The sequence below is a fragment of the Neoarius graeffei genome, chromosome 12 (genome assembly GCF_027579695.1).
Source record: "Neoarius graeffei isolate fNeoGra1 chromosome 12, fNeoGra1.pri, whole genome shotgun sequence".
Classification (NCBI taxonomy): Eukaryota; Metazoa; Chordata; class Actinopteri; order Siluriformes; family Ariidae; genus Neoarius; species Neoarius graeffei.
This window is the reverse complement of record NC_083580.1, coordinates 41,872,946-41,891,164: the sequence shown is the minus strand read 5'-3', so window position 1 is coordinate 41,891,164 and position 18,219 is coordinate 41,872,946. Positions and strand designations below refer to the sequence as shown.

At 40.9% G+C, this 18,219-nt stretch overlaps 1 protein-coding gene across 1 annotated transcript in view; it reads right to left on the bottom strand.

Moving 5' to 3' along the window:
* Positions 1–7,315: 7,315 nt before the first annotated feature.
* nectin3b (nectin cell adhesion molecule 3b) overlaps positions 7,316–18,219 on the bottom strand; it is a 144,972-nt gene continuing 134,068 nt past the window's right edge. The window contains exon 6 of the mRNA XM_060935906.1: positions 7,316–11,157. Within this exon, the coding sequence (XP_060791889.1) occupies positions 10,406–11,157 (752 nt within the window). The 3' untranslated portion in view covers positions 7,316–10,405. The remainder of the gene's footprint in view (positions 11,158–18,219) is intronic.

The following is an 18,219-nucleotide window of genomic DNA, read 5'->3' as shown; positions in this document are numbered from 1 at the left end:
CTCTCCTGGCTCAGGTCTTATTTAACTGATCACAATCAGTTTGTTGATGTAAATGATAATTTTTCTATGCATACTAAGGTAAAGTTTGGTGTTCCACAAAGTTCTGTCTTAGGTCCACTGCTTTTTTCTTTTTATACGTTACCTCTGGGTAATATTACTCAAACATGGTATTAACTTCCACTGTTATGACACACAGTTATATGTTTCAGTAAAGCCAGATGAAAGACACCAGGTTAATAAAATTGAGGAATGTGTAAAGACCTTAGACACTGAATGTTTATAAACTTCCTTCTGCTTAACTCTGCCAAGGCAGAAGTACTTGTATTGTGACCACATGCAGCTGGAAGAAGGTTTTCTGATTACACAGTAACTATGGATGGGCTTTGTTTCTTCACATGCAGTAGTAAAAGACCTTGGGGTGATCATTGACTCCAGTCTTTCATTTGAAACTCATATTGATATTACAAGGATAGTTTTCTTTTATCTCAGAAATATTGCTAAGATAAGAAATATATCACCACTACATGATGCAGAAAAAACTAGTTCATGCCTTTATTACCTCTCGGTTGGATTATTGTAATGCTTACTGTCTGGATGGTCCAATAAGTGCATAAATAAGCTCCAGTTAGTTCAAAATGCAGCAGCAAGAGTCCTTACTAGAACTAGAAAATATGACCACATCACCCCTATATTATCCACATTGCATTGGCTCCCAATCAAATTTTGCATTAAATTATAAAATACTACTTTTGACCTAGGGGCGGCACAGTGGTGTAGTGGTTAGCGCTGTCACCCCACAGCAAGAAGGTCCGGGTTCGAGCCCCGTGGCCGGTGAGGGCCTTTCTGTGCGGAGTTTGCATGTTCTCCCCGTGTCCGCGTGGGTTTGCTCCGGTTTCCCCCACAGTCCAAAGACATGCAGGTTAGGTTAACTGGTGACTCTAAATTGACCGTAGGTGTGAATGTGAGTGTGAATGGTTGTCTGTGTCTATGTGTCAGCCCTGTGATGACCTGGCGACTTGTCCAGGGTGTACCCCGCCTTTCGCCCGTAGTCAGCTGGGATAGGCTCCAGCTTGCCTACGACCCTGTAGAACAGGATAAAGCGGCTAGAGATAATGAGATGAGACTTTTGACCTATAAAGCACTGAATGGTCTCCCAGTACAGTACTGGAGCGAAATTCTGGTTGTTTATGTCTTGCCACACCTACTTAGATCAAAAGGTGCAGACTATATCTTTTGGTACCTCATATAGTGAAGGCTACATCAGTGGGCAGAGCCTTTTCTTACAAAGCCCCACAGTTATGGACTCGCCTTCTGTGTAGCGTTCAGGATTCAAACACAGTCTCAGTGTTTAAGTCTCAGCTGAAAACATCCATTTAGTCAAGCCTTTTGTTAATAGCTTTTTATTACATAAAAGGAGTAGATCTGGAGGGTCCTCAGGCATAGTGCATTTCGGTAAACTGGGATGTATGGATGTGGTCACCTTCCACTCGGGTTTGTTGATGGTGCAGGGGCTGGCTGCTTTATGTCCCAGGGCACTCCCTTTTAGTTATGCGGTCATAATTAGTCATGCCAGTCCCTGCTTGCACTCTGCGCAAAACGTATACTTTTCTTAACTATTGCGAGACAACAGGCATACCTAACAACCTCCGCTCCTCATGTCTCCCTCTGTCAAGTTACATATTGATCCTGAAACACCAATGACGCTGACCTCTTCTGCTCTTCAGACCTGCCTGATCCATCCTGATGCCCTATATCTGCCTGGAGTCTCATCACATTTCTTCTGTGGAGGATGGCACCATATGGACAATCAAAAGAGACACTTCGGAGATGACTCTGGACACTTACAGTTTTGCTATGATGGTTGAGCATGACAATTGCCATGATAACTTTAGGTCTGCAGTGGTCATGAACAATTTTGCACTCAAGACTCCAATGAACATTTGATAACTTCAACAAAATAGACTTCATGCTAAAACTAAAAAGAATTTAATGGTTACACAGTTGTACTTTGTGACGATACAGGACACAGTTATAGAAGCATGTTATTTATTTATAATCATGCTCTCATCACCCAAAGGAGGATAGGTTCCTTTTTGAGTTTGGTTCCTCTCAAGGTTTCTTCCTAATGTCTCCTAGGAGAGTTTTTCCCTTGGCCCAGGCTTATCTCATCACATACTTATCTACTTGGGATAATTAAATTTATTAGGGATAAAATTAGGTCATGTTTAAAGTCATTATTTTTCCGTAAAGCTGCTTTGCAACAGTGTCAGTTGTTAAAAGTGCTATACAAATAAACTGGCTTGACTTAATGTACACATCACAATTAAGTTCTTGAATGTTGGATCTTGTCCATGCACAGATAGGAGAAAATTCCTAGCCCTTGAAAGGCAACTATCCAACTCTGACAGGTAGTTCACAGTTGTACACCTGACCATCAAATTGAAGAAAAAGCTCTGAGGAATTTTTCATCCCAAGAAATAAGTTACAAAAACTAGAGATTAACAATGACGCACGCACATACACTTTTGCAAGACACTGTGTATGCGCACGTGCTGCGCGCTCGCTCATCCCCCTTGGTGTTTGTCCTGTTTTGTTGCATTACAAGTTGGAATTAAAATTGATTTTTTTTGGGGGGGGGGGGGGGGGGGGGGTGTAGCACCATTTGATTTACACATGCCTACCACTTTAAAAAGGTGCTTCAAGTTATAACAAACGATAATTAAGATGAAAAAATAAATCTAGAGTATGTATAGGTATTCACACCCCAAAGTCAATACTTCATAAAGCCACCTTTTGCTGCAATTACAGTTGCAAGTCTCTTGGGGCATGTCTCTATTAGCTTAGCACATCTAGTCCCTGGGATTTTTGCCCATTCCTCAAGGCAAAACTGCTCCAACTCCTTCAAGTTAGATGGGTTGTGTTGGTGTACAGCAATCAAGTTATGCCACAGATTCTCAATTGGATTGAGGTCTGGGCTTTGACTAGGCCATTCCAAGAAGTTTAAATGTTTCCCTTTAAACCACTCCAGTGTAGCTTCAGCAGTTCGTTTAGGGTCATTGTCCTGCTGGAACGTGAACCTTTGTCCCAGTCTCAGGTTTCAAGATGTATCTCTATGATGCATTGGGATGCATCCTCAGTGATGTACCTGGAGCCACTGGAGGTTTCAGGGTGTTTCAACATCAGACCTCCTCACCCAGGTGACCCAGCCGGGGTTGATCAGGTCCCTGCTTGCATCCCAGCAACAACAAGCCATGGATCTCCCCTCTTCATCCAGATCCACCTTGTGGCTCTTTCTGTGGCTTCAGTGATGGAGCGACTTAAACAGGTTTTCCTCCAGAATTGCCCTGTATTTACTGCCATCCATCTTTCCTCCAATCCTGACCAGCTTTACTGTCCCTGCAGATGAAAAACATCCCCACAACATGATGCTGCCACCACCATATTTCACTGTAGGAAGGGTGTCCTCAGGGTGATGGAAAGTATTGGCTTTGTGCCACACACGGTGTTTCCCATGATAGCCAAAAAGTTGAATCTTAGGCTCATCTGACCAGAGAATCATCTCCGTGTTTGAGGAGTCTGCCACATGCTGTTGATCAAACTCGAAACTTTTTTTTTTAAGCAATTACTTTTTTCTGGTCACTCTTCCAAAAAGCCCCACTCTGTGGAGCGTACGGCTTAAAGTGGTCCTATGGCCAGATACTCCCATCTCCACTGTGGATCTTTGCAGCTCTTAGTGTTATCTTTGGTGTCTTTGTTGCATCTCTGGTTAATGCCCTCCTTGCCCAGTCTGAGTTTTGGCAGGTGGCCTTCTCATCAGGTTTGTAGTGGTGACATTCTTTCCATTTTGCTATAATGGATTTAAATGGTGCGCCATGAGTTATTCAAAGTTCTGGATTTTTTTTTTTAATATAACCTATCCCTGATCTATACTTCTCCATAACTTTGTCTCTGACCTGTTTAGTGTGCTCCTTGGTCTTCATGTTGCTTGCTTAGTAATGTTGCAGAGTCAGGGTCCTTCCAGAACAGGTTGATTTATACAGACATCATATGACAGAACATGTGACACTGATTGCACACAGGTGGATCTTAACTAATTGTGTGACTTAATTGTTAACCGGTTAGTCCAACCAGTTAAAAGTTAACTGGTTGGACTAACTGTTAGGGTTTGTGTATGAAAGAGGGTGAATACCTATGAACACGCCAGATTTCTGTTTTTTTTTATCTCGTTTGTCACAATTTAAAAAAACAACCCAATTTGGACCTTTAAAGCAGTAGGCATGTTGTGCAAGTCAAATGGTGCTAACCCCCCAAAATCCATTTTAATTCCAGCTTGTAATGCAACAAAACAGGACAAATACTAAGGGGGATGAACACTTTTGCAAGACACTATAGACAACTTTATGCAGTAGTTGATGTGAATGTACATTTGACACAGTAGCGTGGTAAGATGCATGTTATGCTCAGACATATTTTGAACAAGATGAAACACACACAAAAAAAAAAATTCAAGTTGGAAAAAAATTAAATCTGAGTTTTCAGAATGACCTTTGAGGTGCGCAGTGAACTGTTTAAATCCCACCCACTCTTCAAGAAACTAACAAATTGCACCCAATCCTGCAGTTGTTTTTGTTTGCCCCTGCCCGTGATATTTATCACTAAATTGGTTCTATCCCCCCCCCCCAAAAAAAAAAAAAAAAAGGAAACAGATTGGTAATTTAGTTTAGTGAACCTGACCAGGATACAGACTTTACTGAAAGTGAATGAATGGGATAAACACATCATGGAGTACTACTCATTATTGTTCCTGTAGACCACTACGTGGAACAGAGGGCCACCATAAAGTACTATATGAGCATCTAATATATTTCCAAGGGGCAGCACGGTGGTGTAGTGGTTAGCGTTGTCGCCTCACCCCACAGCAAGAAGGTCCGGGCTCGAGCGCCGTGGCCGGCGAAGGCCTTTCTGTGCGGAATTTGCATGTTCTCCCCATGTCCGTGTGGGTTTCCCCCGCAGTCCAAAGACATGCAGGTTAGGTTAACTGGTGACTCTAAATTGACTGTAGGTGTGAATGGTTGTCTGTGTCTATGTGTCAGCCCTGTGATGACCTGGCGACTTGTCCAGGGTGTACCCCGCCTTTCGCCTGTAGTCAGCTGGGATAGGTTCCAGCTTGCCTGCGACCCTGTAGAACAGGATAAAGCGGCTAGAGATAACGAGAGAGAGAATGAGATGATGAATCAGCGTGTCCTTTATGTCCAGTGAACTTTAGGACCGTCTGTGCCGATCTGCACGAGTATAAAAACTGCCTGTTCCTGTGACTTTTAACCCCTAGTTAAAACTACACTATTGTTATGCATATTTTAAAATAATTTTGTACCCATTTTAAACATCCAATTAGTCGAGCTTGAATGGTTGTGTAACAGCAGAATACAGGTATTTTAGATCGGGGTTCTCAAACTTTTCGGCTTCAAGGCCCATCTTTTCATACTTGTAATGAGTTGGGGCCCATTTAAAAAAAAAAACACTACTTTGGCTATCTATTCTATTAGAATTTAATAACCTATTGTAAAGTGTATTAACAGAATGCAACATCACTCCCTGTTACAGATGGGAGCCCAGGAATTAAATAAATGCAATAAAAACAAACTGTTTAATTGTAGATATTGCATTTAAAACTGTGTGGGTGTGCTAGAAGCCAACATACCGGTAAAACCATGCATGCAGGGCATTCCCAGTCAAAAGGGATTAAATGATCCAAAAGTGGAGTCTGGGTGATTAACACAAGAACTTATTGCCATCTTTGTGTTCAGCAAACAAGCACGTTATTAAAAACCATGCACATTCAAAAGAAGTGGATACAGAAGCCACTCAAATGGGATAGATCCTTGCACATTAAAGGATTTTTCCTATGAAAGAAAACTTCACTAGCTAAACGAGACATTAGTAGAATAAATTTTGATCATATTGTAGCCAGAACTAAATACAAAAGACAAGTTATTCATACTATTAACTTAGTGTGAAGACAGTCAACAGATTTTTTTTTTTAAGATTGTGTTTTTTGCATTTGTAATTATTTTTATCTGTACATGCATGACCCCACCAGCTCTACTGATCAAATTATCATGTTTAAAAGTTATTCATTTTCAGCTGGAAAATTATCGATCCATTGAGTTCCCAGACATCTCAAACTCCTTGGTGCTGCAGACATTGTCCTTGTAGAACAAACAGATGAAAACCTGGAAGAGCATGGAAGCGTACAACTTTTTATATGTGGCTGGGTTAAAGATCTGGGGATCAGGACAAGATAACTCCTGTATCATTTTTGCCCAGGTAAGGAGGAATTTCTGGGCTTTTTGTCCATATCTTTGCCATGGTTGCTAGGATGCTACAAGTTTTAGTATCGGGTGTAAACAAACCACAGCTGTTCGAGTCTCAATCCTCCCTGCTCTTCTCTTCCAGCAGGAATTACAGATCTATATAATTTACCCACAAATGTATTTATTCTGCCCACTGCACATATATACACAGGGCTTAAATGCAAAAGGAGGAACATGATAAAGACTTGTTCTTAAATGTACCCACAAATGTATTTATTCCACTTGAAAAGTGGATATCAAACCAGCTACTGGATTTGGAACACTACAGCATCCTGAACTATATTATTTGGCTTCAAACTATTTTTTTTTGGGGGGAGGGGCCCACTAGATGGCGCTCTGTGGCCCACTAACTGGGCCATAGCCTATGGTTGAGAAACACTTAGATTACTTGGGGTTGTAAAAACTGCAAAGTACTGAACTATAACAAAATGTTCAGTTGCATTTAACAGAATATTGTGCCATTTTGGGGAAACAAAAGTAGAACTTCATTCATTCATTCATCAATCACACATACACTTGTGAAATTCCTCTCTGCATTTAACCCATCTGAAGCAGTGAACGTGAACACACCCCCACACACCCAGAGCAGTGGGCAGCCATGCTAACAATGCCCGGGGAGCAGCCGGGGGTTAGGTGCCTCGCTCAAGGGCAACTCAGCCCAAGGCCACCCCATGTTAACCTAACCACGTGTCTGAACTGTGAGGGAAACCGGAGCACCTGGAAGAAACCAACACAGACATGGGAAGAACATGCAAACTCCCCTGGGCTCAAACCCAGAACCTTCTTGCTGTGAGGCAACAGTGCTAACCACACCACCACCATAAGTAACAGTGTTTAAAAAATAAATTTAAAAAAACTCAACCTTAGTAATTAAGTGGGAGATTAGAATCATTCCTAATCAACCCCACAAAATCACAGTCAAAATCAAAAAGATCAGGACATCAAAGAAAAAGAGGTGCTTTATTTCAAAACAAAACCTATCCCAAACTTTTTTTTTTTTTTTACAAAATAATGCTCATCCCATACAGCTCTTCCACATTTCGGTAATGACAGTTCTTTAACAGCAGTGTGTGTGGGGGGCGGGAACCCCCCCACCCACTCTCACACACACACACACTGGTGGAGAGGAGCACAAGTGATCAAGAAAACTCCACAAGCCTAAACACATCATAAATCAGTGAAGTGGGAGGTGTGCTCTAGTGTATTCCATTACGTCTCAGTCTTTATACAGGAGGAAAACAAACAAACAAACAAACAAAAAAAAAACCATACAGAATAAACTTATCTGCACAACCTTTACCCCTTCAACTACAAACATACTAATTATTGGATACCACCCTTCAACAAAACTTCCAATTTTTTCTTTTTTTTATGCATTGCAACTCAAGTGTCACAAATGTCATTTTGGTGAGCAAAATATGCTATTGTCTGACTATTCAGAAAGAAGAAAAAATAATACAAGTAATGGCACAAATCGACAAAGGTCTTCTAAAGTGGCAAAGGCAAAATGGAAGAACTGGAGAAATCGGATGCTCACCAATGCATGTGCACTGGTCATGTTACTCAACACTCACTCAGATATGCATACAGTCAGACATAAGCCTTTAGAATGCCACTAAAAACTACATCTTCACAATAAGGCACTGCTCTCATCTCCCTGACACAGTTATGATACACTCAACTAATAATTACTCTTCTGTTTGACCTAGTCAGCAAAACTCATATTTGCCAAAAATATGAATGGATGAGGGACTGAGAGGTTAGGAATCAAACTTCTGAACACTGTTGCACTGCTAGATGGAGAACTGATCCATTGAATATACTGTGGAGGTTTAACACCAATTAAGTGTATTTACACACATTGCATATGCACTCAAATAGGACATGTTCCTGACCAACATTTATAGCCAATCAGCCACGAGTTCAGTGAATACCCACTAGCCTCTAATCTTTCTCCTCCTGAGCCACTATCTTGATCAGCCCCCTCAAGATATAACAGTCAGTGTCTGTACAAGAGGACAGAAGAAAACTTTGCTTATTCGGTGTAAAGTATTGAAACTATCACATTTGGCTTCAGTTGTGCATTTAACCTCAAAATGGACACTTAAGGCTAAAGGTCATGAAACTGAGCTCTACTAGCAATTTATTCACAACCACATTACACAGTGCCTGATACCAATTTTGGCATGGGGGGGGGGCACACCACACATACCATCCCAAACACAAAATGGGGTGTGCAATCATGGGCTGACCAGATTGAGACAGCATGTGCTACAACTTCCTTAAATACAACAAATAAATGATCAGGAACTTGCCAAAACTGAGCTTTCTGGTTGCATCTCTACAACATTTTAGCTTTGTCTACTGATTTAAGTGAAATTTCAGAAATTGTCAGTTTTGGTCTGGTTTGGTGGAGAAATGCTTTGTTTCATGAATCATGCTATACCATGACCCTCATTCATTAAATACACTGGTTTATTTTAAATCTGTAGATTGTATGTAATTATATACAATTTATTTATTCAAAAGGAACTTGAAAGCAATGCTTTACATTTTTGGAAATTTGAGGGAACTTTCAAATGGTGCAGGAGTTAGCTGGCTCAAAATGACAAATGATGCTTAAGTTTTAATGGTCACCTTCAGCTAAAGGGGGGGGGGGACCCTAAATTTATGACCTGAAATGTGGAGCAGAAGAAGAGAGTGACAGACTCTCAAACAGCAAATCTTTCCAATCACCATCTTCAGATGTAATCAAACATCCTAAGTGATATGTTCAACACGAACAAAGGCACTAAAAGAACAGATTCCACAGGAACTACCAGAATCTTAACTGAGGGACACACGAATACACATCCATTATCAACATTACTGTGTGGTGTTAAAAAATGGCTGTGATTAACAAAATGTACATTAACACACTCAAGTTTGGTACATAAATACACTGCAGCCACTTGCTCTCTGTAGAAGTGTGTGCCAAGTCCTCCCCGTCTAGCACTATTCCTACAGCTCACTCCATTTAATGCCTGAGGAGAGGGATGTTGAAGCATTGCCACGGTAACCACACCAGCTGGGAGACTGATGACAAGAGCTAATTTGTGTTTTAGAACCAAGATATTACTGAAAGTTCACCATTTCATGTCCGCACTGCTTGAAACGTGTCATTTAAAAAAAAAAAAAGGGAAACCCGCTCTCTGGATTGTATACAGATTTGCCTCACTGTAATTAAAGTAGGATATTTTTAGGTATTACATTTTTTAACTTAAGTCGGTGACCACTGGGCACATACAAGTTACCAGTTTATAATCCAACTACCTGTATTTACAAAAACTGGCCAGGTTATCAGGTTCATCTTCCATACAGGTCACTTCATGGGTGTAAAATTACTGATTAATGTGGGATAGCCAGCTCCAAAATCAATGAAAAGGGACCCCCATAAGACCACCACTGGTCAGATAAAAGCCATAGCAAGACTGTTGTATTCAAAAAAAAAAAAAAAATCCATGACCCAAATATTTGGTCATTGTGGTCCTATGGTGGTCACCTTCCATTGACGGACTGGGAAGGGATCTGAAGTTGTCCACAGCTATAGATGGGCTCCAGTATTTATAGCTGTTTGAATAAAGGGATCTTTGGATGGTTTCTTAAAAGCTTTTGTGCTAGGAGAAACCCTCAGTTGCTAGGTATTACATGCAGCAGGACCAACTAACAACACTTTTAGGGCGCTAATACATTTCTTTTTTGACTATATGGTAGGTGGAGCTGATAAAATGCCCAATAAGTGCAGAGAAAAGGCAGGTGTTCCTAATAAATAGGCAACTCTGGATGTACTTTAACCTATATATCCTTTACATAAAAAAAACAAAACCCACACACTGAAACAGTAGAAGCATGAAAAAGGTGCAAGAGGTGCTTTTCTATTCATCTCATTTTTTCCCCCCCTCAGTACATATTCTATTTCTACCATCATACACTTGCAAGTTTGATGTCTTCTGCTAAGGACTGTAAGCAGTCTTTCTGCAGTGCTGCCCCATTCAGACGTACCACTCCCTGCGGGATATCATAGAGCCATCTGTGTGTGACACGTAGTCACTGTCATAGCAGTCCTCCGGCAAGAAGGAGGAACCATTTCGCATCACCTGAGGGCCAGGGTATCTACGGGACTCAGGCTGGAGTGAGCTTCTGTGCTTGTGTGGGGTGGTGAGGAAGCTCTGGTGGTTTGGTTGATAGTTGGGTTGGGGGGCTGGGTGGTGGTTAGGTTGGTAGCTCTGCTGCTGATGGTTCTGGAGGTTTTGCTGGGTGTTGGCCTCTCGCACAGCTCTACTACGGCCATTTGGAGATCTCTCGCGCTCAAAGCCGCCCCACTCCTCCCTGTCTTGGTCCGAGAGAATGGTACCGTTGATATCATGGCATGACTTGAGCTTTGTGTCAGGACTAGCCCTGTCTGCCTCATTGGTGTAGATGTGAAGCTCATGTGGTGGTGGTGGTGGTGCTGCTGCTTTCTGCATGTCTGAAGGTCCCAGGTACTGCTTGGTGTAGTAGTCTCCACGGAAGGTGTGCCACCGCCGCTGGTAGTAAACTCCACCAAGCACCAGAAGCAGCAACAGGAAAAGAGCTCCACCTACCACCCCACCCACAATGGTGCCCAGGTTGCCTTCATGTAGTGGTGCCAGGGTCGGGGATGTGAAGAGGGCCTGCTGCTTATTGCCAGGTGCTGTGACAGAGATGTCGGTGTTAAGAGGGAGCACAGGGGTAGTGGAAGGCATAGTGGTGGTGGAAGGAGGATCTAATGAAAGGAGGGGAAGGTGGAGGCATGGACAGAAAAGAAAAAAGGTCAATGCCAACTACACCCAGATATTAACATTTATCACATGAAATCTTGTCCAATGAAAAAGTTATCTAAATGAAATGTTCTCTATGAAAATTAAGCAACACTTTCTACAGCCATGAATGCAGCAGTCCCAGGTCTATATTGAAAGCAAAATCTTTTACCTACCAACCAACTGCCTGCTTCTATTCAACAAAAACTGAAACTGCTGTCCAAGGCAGTAGACAGTGTCAAACACAAAACACAGGAGGCAGGAAAGGTACAGAAGTCCAGAGAAGCCACTCCCCCCATGTTTTTATTCATACGTGTTCAAGAATAAGAACTAATCAAGAGGATTTATTTAAATTATTATTATTATTATTACTAAATCGTTTTGACCTAAATTGCATTTTGGAGCCAAAGATATTAAATAAATTGCCTAATTACTGTGAACAGCAATATTTTAGCCAGTAATTTTTAGTTGAGGAAAAACACCCGAAATCTGACAATATAAAGACGTCGTGTTAAATTAGATTCCAATATTTCCTGAAAGGATTGTGGGTATTGTTAGTACTTTAGAACATTGATGTTAGTAGCTGATTAGACGTTAAAAGATTTGATACATTGTTTGGTTTCAAAATATATTTAAATGACAGTTTTCTTTAGGTAAAATAGTGGCACTATTTTACTGGCCATTTAGATATTTTTTGGGGGGCACAATCTTAACTGGAAATAGCTTTTCATTTGATATAAAACTTACTACACCTGCCCTTACTATTTAATAACTGACCATATTGTTTATTATGGTTATTTGATGTCCACCATACAACACCCTCTGTATGAGCCGTTACTATAGAATCAATAACTTTAGAACGAGGGCATTAACATGAACCTGTGATTTGCAGCTACACTACTGCCAGAGCTGCAGTTATAGGAACAGTAATAAGGTATAAAGTGTAGTAAATGTATTGGCTCATTACTAAACAGTTTTTACTGTTAATGCAGGGTCTTAAGAAATAATCAATCCATGAACTTCAGGCAGGTGGCTTTTTTATTATTATTATTTTTTTTATTAAAAAACAGCCAGCCTTTAGAAAGTCCAGAATATTGACAAGTTTTGCTATCTTGAGATCACAAGCAAACATTAAAATTTAGTCAGTATAACATTCAAAAATAAAAAGACCTCTTTGGACTTGAGAGTTTTATGACAAGGGGATCATGAGGTTGTATATACTAGCATCTCTCACCAACTCCACACATTCCAGTGTAAACAGAAACAATGAAACCTAGTGCAGAACACTGTTAGCTGAGAGAGGAAGTACAGATGAATCAAGAGGCAATGGGGAGAAATAGGGTAGGGAGGAAGTGTGGGCTAGAAGGGGGGGGGGAGAATATTACAGAACAAATCATTGTACCACAGTAAAGTCAGTCAAAGGTTATTTTAGAGCTAGCTAGACGTCTGAAGAATGTTGAACACTAGTGCCATGCACCGACTGCCTCATTAGATTGAAGCACTGGCATGATGGGTTTTGCAGCATTCTGGATCATGCATGTGCACTACACAAGCTGCTAGAAGGGGGTTGGCTGTCAGAGTCCAATCATTACAGAATATCCTGTCCCTACAGTAACAAGAACTATCTGGCAACCAGTGTGTGCATGCATTCAGTAGGTGGTGGGGACATTCAGGATTCTTTCTGCTGTGTGGTTAGATAGATGATGTTGCACTGTCCTCAATGTAGTAGACCCTGAGGTATAATGCAGCAGACGACATGCATTCTTTTACACCATGTTGTAAAGGACAAGGATGATCCACAAAATGCAACAAGAACACATTGGTAAGTTTCTGAATGTGCTCATGCGAGTGTGTCAAGGTCTAGCTACAGGAATGGATTTAAAAAAAAAAAAAGCCAGTCCCTCTCTACATTCCTGCCAGTTCCTCAATTCTTAAACCCAGCTTTCCAGAATGGTGTTGCTAATGCAGTGGGATTTTAAAAAGGCATTATATAAAATCCTATAAAAATGAAGATCCATGGTAAAAGCACAAGGGCACACAAAATGACTATTTTAACGTATTCAATTTGGGCCTGTGAACTTTGAGAACAATTTGTCCTGGTCAATACACAATAGAGCCCTCTAGCCTCAGCATGTCATGGAGGAGGAGGGGCCAAGCTGCTGAAGGTCAGAAAACACCACACCCACTCTCTGTCTCACTCATATAATGCTCATAGGAGCTTTAACCAAGACTGACAAATCAGGAGTGTGAGAGCATGCCCGTTGGTGTGCCTTAGATGAAATACATTCGAGTCTACATAAAGGATAAATGAGTCACAAAATCCACATGTTCCATTTGGCAGTTCTTGCCTCATCCACCATCTGGAACCAATTATTAATGGAGCAGTCATATTAGCAAGAGTATCCAGAATCAGTTTATGCACCTTGACAATCATGGCTTTTTTTTTTTTAATTTACTTTTTGCTTCAGACTGGACATTTCTGAAAGAAATTTGGAAGAGAAACACTAAAAGCATGTGATTTCATTGTTTAATTATATTACACAACACAACATACACTGTATGGCCAAAAGTTTATGGACACCTGACCATTACACCAATGATTTTAAAAACATCCCATTCCAGATATAGTCCCCCTTTGTGGTAGTCATAACCTCCACTCTCTTGTGAAGGCTTTCTCCTAGATTTCACACAGTGTGGCTGTGGGGATTTGTGCTCAGTCAACACTGATGTTGGGTGAGGAGACTTGGGGAGAATTCGCTCCCATTAATCCCAAAGGAATTCTGAGAGGGTGAGGTCAGGGCTCTCTGCAGGACACGAGTTCAACTCCAATCTTGGCAAACCAGGGTAACTGTCATACAGGAACAGGTTTGAGCCTTTTAGTTCAAGTCAAGGGAAACTAATGATACTGCATACAAAGTCATCCTATACAACTGTGTGGTTTGTGGCAACAGTTTTGAGGAAGAAAAACGCACGTGTGAGATGGTCAGGTCTCCTTAAACCTTTGGCCAGATACGGTGTCTTGCAAAAGTATTCATCCCCCTTGGTTTGTGTCCTGTTTTGTTGTATTAAGCAGGAATTAAAATGGATTTTTTTTTGGGTGGGTGTTTCGCACCATTTGATTTACACATGCCTACCACTTTAAAGGTGCAAATTGTTCATTTTTATTGTGACACAAACAAGATGAGGCGGCACGGTGGTGTAGTGGTTAGCGCTGTCACCTCACAGCAAGAAAGTCCTGGGTTCGAGCCCCGGGGCCGGCGAGGGCCTTTCTGTGTGGAGTTTGCATGTTCTCCCCGTGTCCGCGTGGGTTTCCTCCGGGTGCTCCGGTTTCCCCCACAGTCCAAAGACATGCAGGTTAGGTTAACTGGTGACTCTAAATTGACCGTAGGTGTGAATGTGAGTGTGAATGGTTGTCTGTGTCTATGTGTCAGCCCTGTGATGACCTGGCGACTTGTCCAGGGTGTACCCCGCCTTTCGCCCGTAGTCAGCTGGGATAGGCTCCAGCTTGCCTGCGACCCTGTAGAAGGATAAAGCGGCTAGAGATAATGAGATGAGATGAGACAAACAAGATGAAAAAAACAAATCTGGAGTGTGCATAGGTATTCACCCCCTTTCATATGAAGCCCCTATATAAGAACTGGTCCACCCAATTCACTTAAGTCACAATTAGTTGATTGATTACACACCAGTGGCTCTTAAAGTGTTACATGAGCAATCATCGCATGATGTCGCTATTTAAATAAATAAATAAATTAAAAAAAAACCCTGTTCTGGAAGGACCCTGACTGTGCAACACTACTAAGCAAGCAACATGAGAACCAAGAAGCACTCCAAACAGGTCAGAGACTAAAGTTGCGGAGAAATATTGATCAGGGATGGGTTATTTTATTTAATTTTTTTTAAATATCCCAAAACTTGGAATATCTGACAGAGCACCATTAAATCGATTATGGAAAAATTGAAGAAATGGGGCACCACTACAAACCTGACAAGGGAAGGACTCTCACAAAAACTCACAGACTGGACAAGGAAGGTATTAATCAGAGATGCAACAAAGACAATACTGAAGGAGCTGCAAAGATCCACAGCATCTGTCCATAGGACCACTAAGCCACACGTGCCACAGGGCAGGGCTTTATGGAAGAGTGGCCAGGAGAAGAGGGAAAAGGGAAAAAAAGCCATTGCTTAAAAGAAAAAAATATTTGGAGGTTTGCCCAACATGTGGCAGACTCCCTAAACACAAACAAGGAGATTCTCTGGTCAGAGGAGACCAAAATTGAACTTTCTGGCCATCATGGGAAGCACCATGTGTGGCACAAACCCAACACTTCCCATCACCCTGAGAACACCATTCCTACAGGGAAGCATGGTGGTGGCAACATCATGCTGTGGAGATGTTTTTCATCTGCAGGGACAGGCAAGCTGGCCAGAATTGAAGGAAAGATGGATGGCACTAAATACAGGGCAACTCTGGAGGAAAGCCTGTTGGAGTCAACTAGTGGTTTGAGACTGGGACAAAGATTCACATTCCAGCATGACAAGTGACCCTAAACATACTGCTAAAGCTACACTGGAGTGGTTTAAAGGGCAGCATTTTAAATGTCTTGGAATGGCCTAAACAAAGCCCAGATCTCAATCTAACTGATAATCTGTAGCATAACATGAAGATTGCTACACTCCAACGCAAGCGATCCAACTTGGAGTTGGAGCAGTTTTGCCTTGAGGAATGGGCAAAAATCCCAGTGACTAGATGTGCTAAGCTAATAGACATATACCCAAAGAGACTTGCAGCTGTAATTGCAGCAAAAGGTGGCTCTACAAAGTATTGACTTTGGGGTGTGAATGCCTATGCACACTCTAGATATTTCTTCATCTTGTCACAATACTTATTAAAAAAAAAATCAGTGGTGGACAGCAACAAAGTACATTTACCTGAGTACTGTACTTAAGTACACTGAGTATCTGTACTTGAGCATTTTTTTGGCAACTTATGACCAAGTTCACTACATTTGAAAGAAATATTGTACATTAGATTAGATAAAACTTTATTGATCCCTTTGGGAGGGTTCCCTCAGGGAAATTAAGATTCCAGCAGCATCATTACAGATAAATAGAGAAAAGAAATAGAGGAAAACTTCTAGATAAATTAAAATAAATTAAGTATTTACATATACAAATACAAAAAGAATAAGATATGGGGAAGAGAGGAAGGGGGAGAAGGGGGGAAGGAGAGAAAGAAAAAAAAAGGGGGGAGAGAAGGGGGGCAGCAGCAGGAGAGATATCGCACATTATATATTGCACATCGTCTGCTATTTTCACTCCACTACATTCCTATCAAAAGGTCTTCATTACTTAGATTAGATTCACTTCATTCATCCAACATCAGGGAAATTCACGTGTTACAGTAGCAAGAAAATGTCATACAGATAACAAATAAAAATTAGACAAACAGATTAAATACAGAGAGCTATTTGCATTATCTACAATGAAAAAGTAAAGAAAAATTGCCTTATTGAGAGGCTCGGAAAAATTACACATTACAGGTAGACTCATATATATATATATGTGTGTGTGTGTGTGTGTGTGTGTGAGTGATATATATATTAGTGCTGTCAAAAATGTTGCGTTAACGCGTTAACTTGACTCCATTTTAACGGCGATAATTTTTTTAATCGCGAGATTAACGCTCTGTGACATAAGTTTTTCATAAGCTTTTGAAACTGCCAGGAACTTGGAACAGAGACTTTGCTTAGAAAACCGATATCAGCTAGACTGTAATGCCCCGCCCCGCACAGCCAGAATCCTCTGCCCCCCCCCCCCAAGAACCAGCGTGGGCAGGGCGCGCTAGTAGAGATGGGATTTATGGCTCTTTGATGGGATCCGCATCTTTGTGATCCGTTCTTTGAAAAGAGCCGTTCAAAAGACTGGCTCATTTGGCTCTTTTTAAATATTTATTCAGTTTTAAGAAGACAGCGTCTAAAGAAGCCAGATCCCTCTGAACTGTAAACTTAATGCTATCCCAGAAATCCTTCCTGTAATATGCAAATTTGGCCGCCTCTGATTGGACAGCGCGACGCATCAACAGGCAGAAAGTGTAAAAGTACAAAATGTGTTAAGTGAGCTGAAACAGTAAAGATCAGATTCAATGCAATATTTATCAACGAACAACTTGAAGTTAATATAATAGTGTACTTTATAATCAAGCATGTCAAGCCTACTGTCACTGTGTAACCTGTCTCTCTGATTAGAGCTGTAGACTAACTCAAACAGTAGATCATTTCACTCATGGTTCTCTTGCTAGACCCGCGCCGGTGCTCGGCTTAGGTTTCACGTTGCAGTGGCTGTGTCAAGACGCGTTATGCTTTGCAATAAAAAAAAAAAAAAAAAAACCTTGGTACAAAGCAAGCCCATTCACTTTTTTATGCTGATAAGAGAATTACAATGGTTTTTTATGTGACAAAAATGTGCGATTAAATTGCGATTAATTGCGAGTTAACTATGACTGTCGCGACATTAATCGCGATTAAATATTTTAATCGCTTGACAGCACTAATATATTTTATATATATATATATATATATATATATATATATATATATATATATATATATATATATATTACACACACACACACATATACACACACATACATACAGGTCCTTCTCAAAAAATTAGCATATTGTGATAAAGTTCATTATTTTCCATAATGTAATGATAAAAATTAAACTTACATACATTTTAGATTCATTGCACACCAACTGAAATATTTCAGGTCTTTTATTGTTTTAATACTGATTATTTTGGCATACAGCTCATGAAAACCCAAAATTCCTATCTCAAAAAATTAGCATATCATGAAAAGGTACTCTAAACGAGCTATTAACCTAATCATCTGAATCAACGACTTAACTCTAAACACCTGCAAAAGATTCCTGAGGCTTGAAGTCCGAGACAGGGGCCATTTGGCCTTTTTACCTAGAAAACCCACAAGAGGGCCAATTGGCCCCAAGTCCTCCCTGTAGACATTC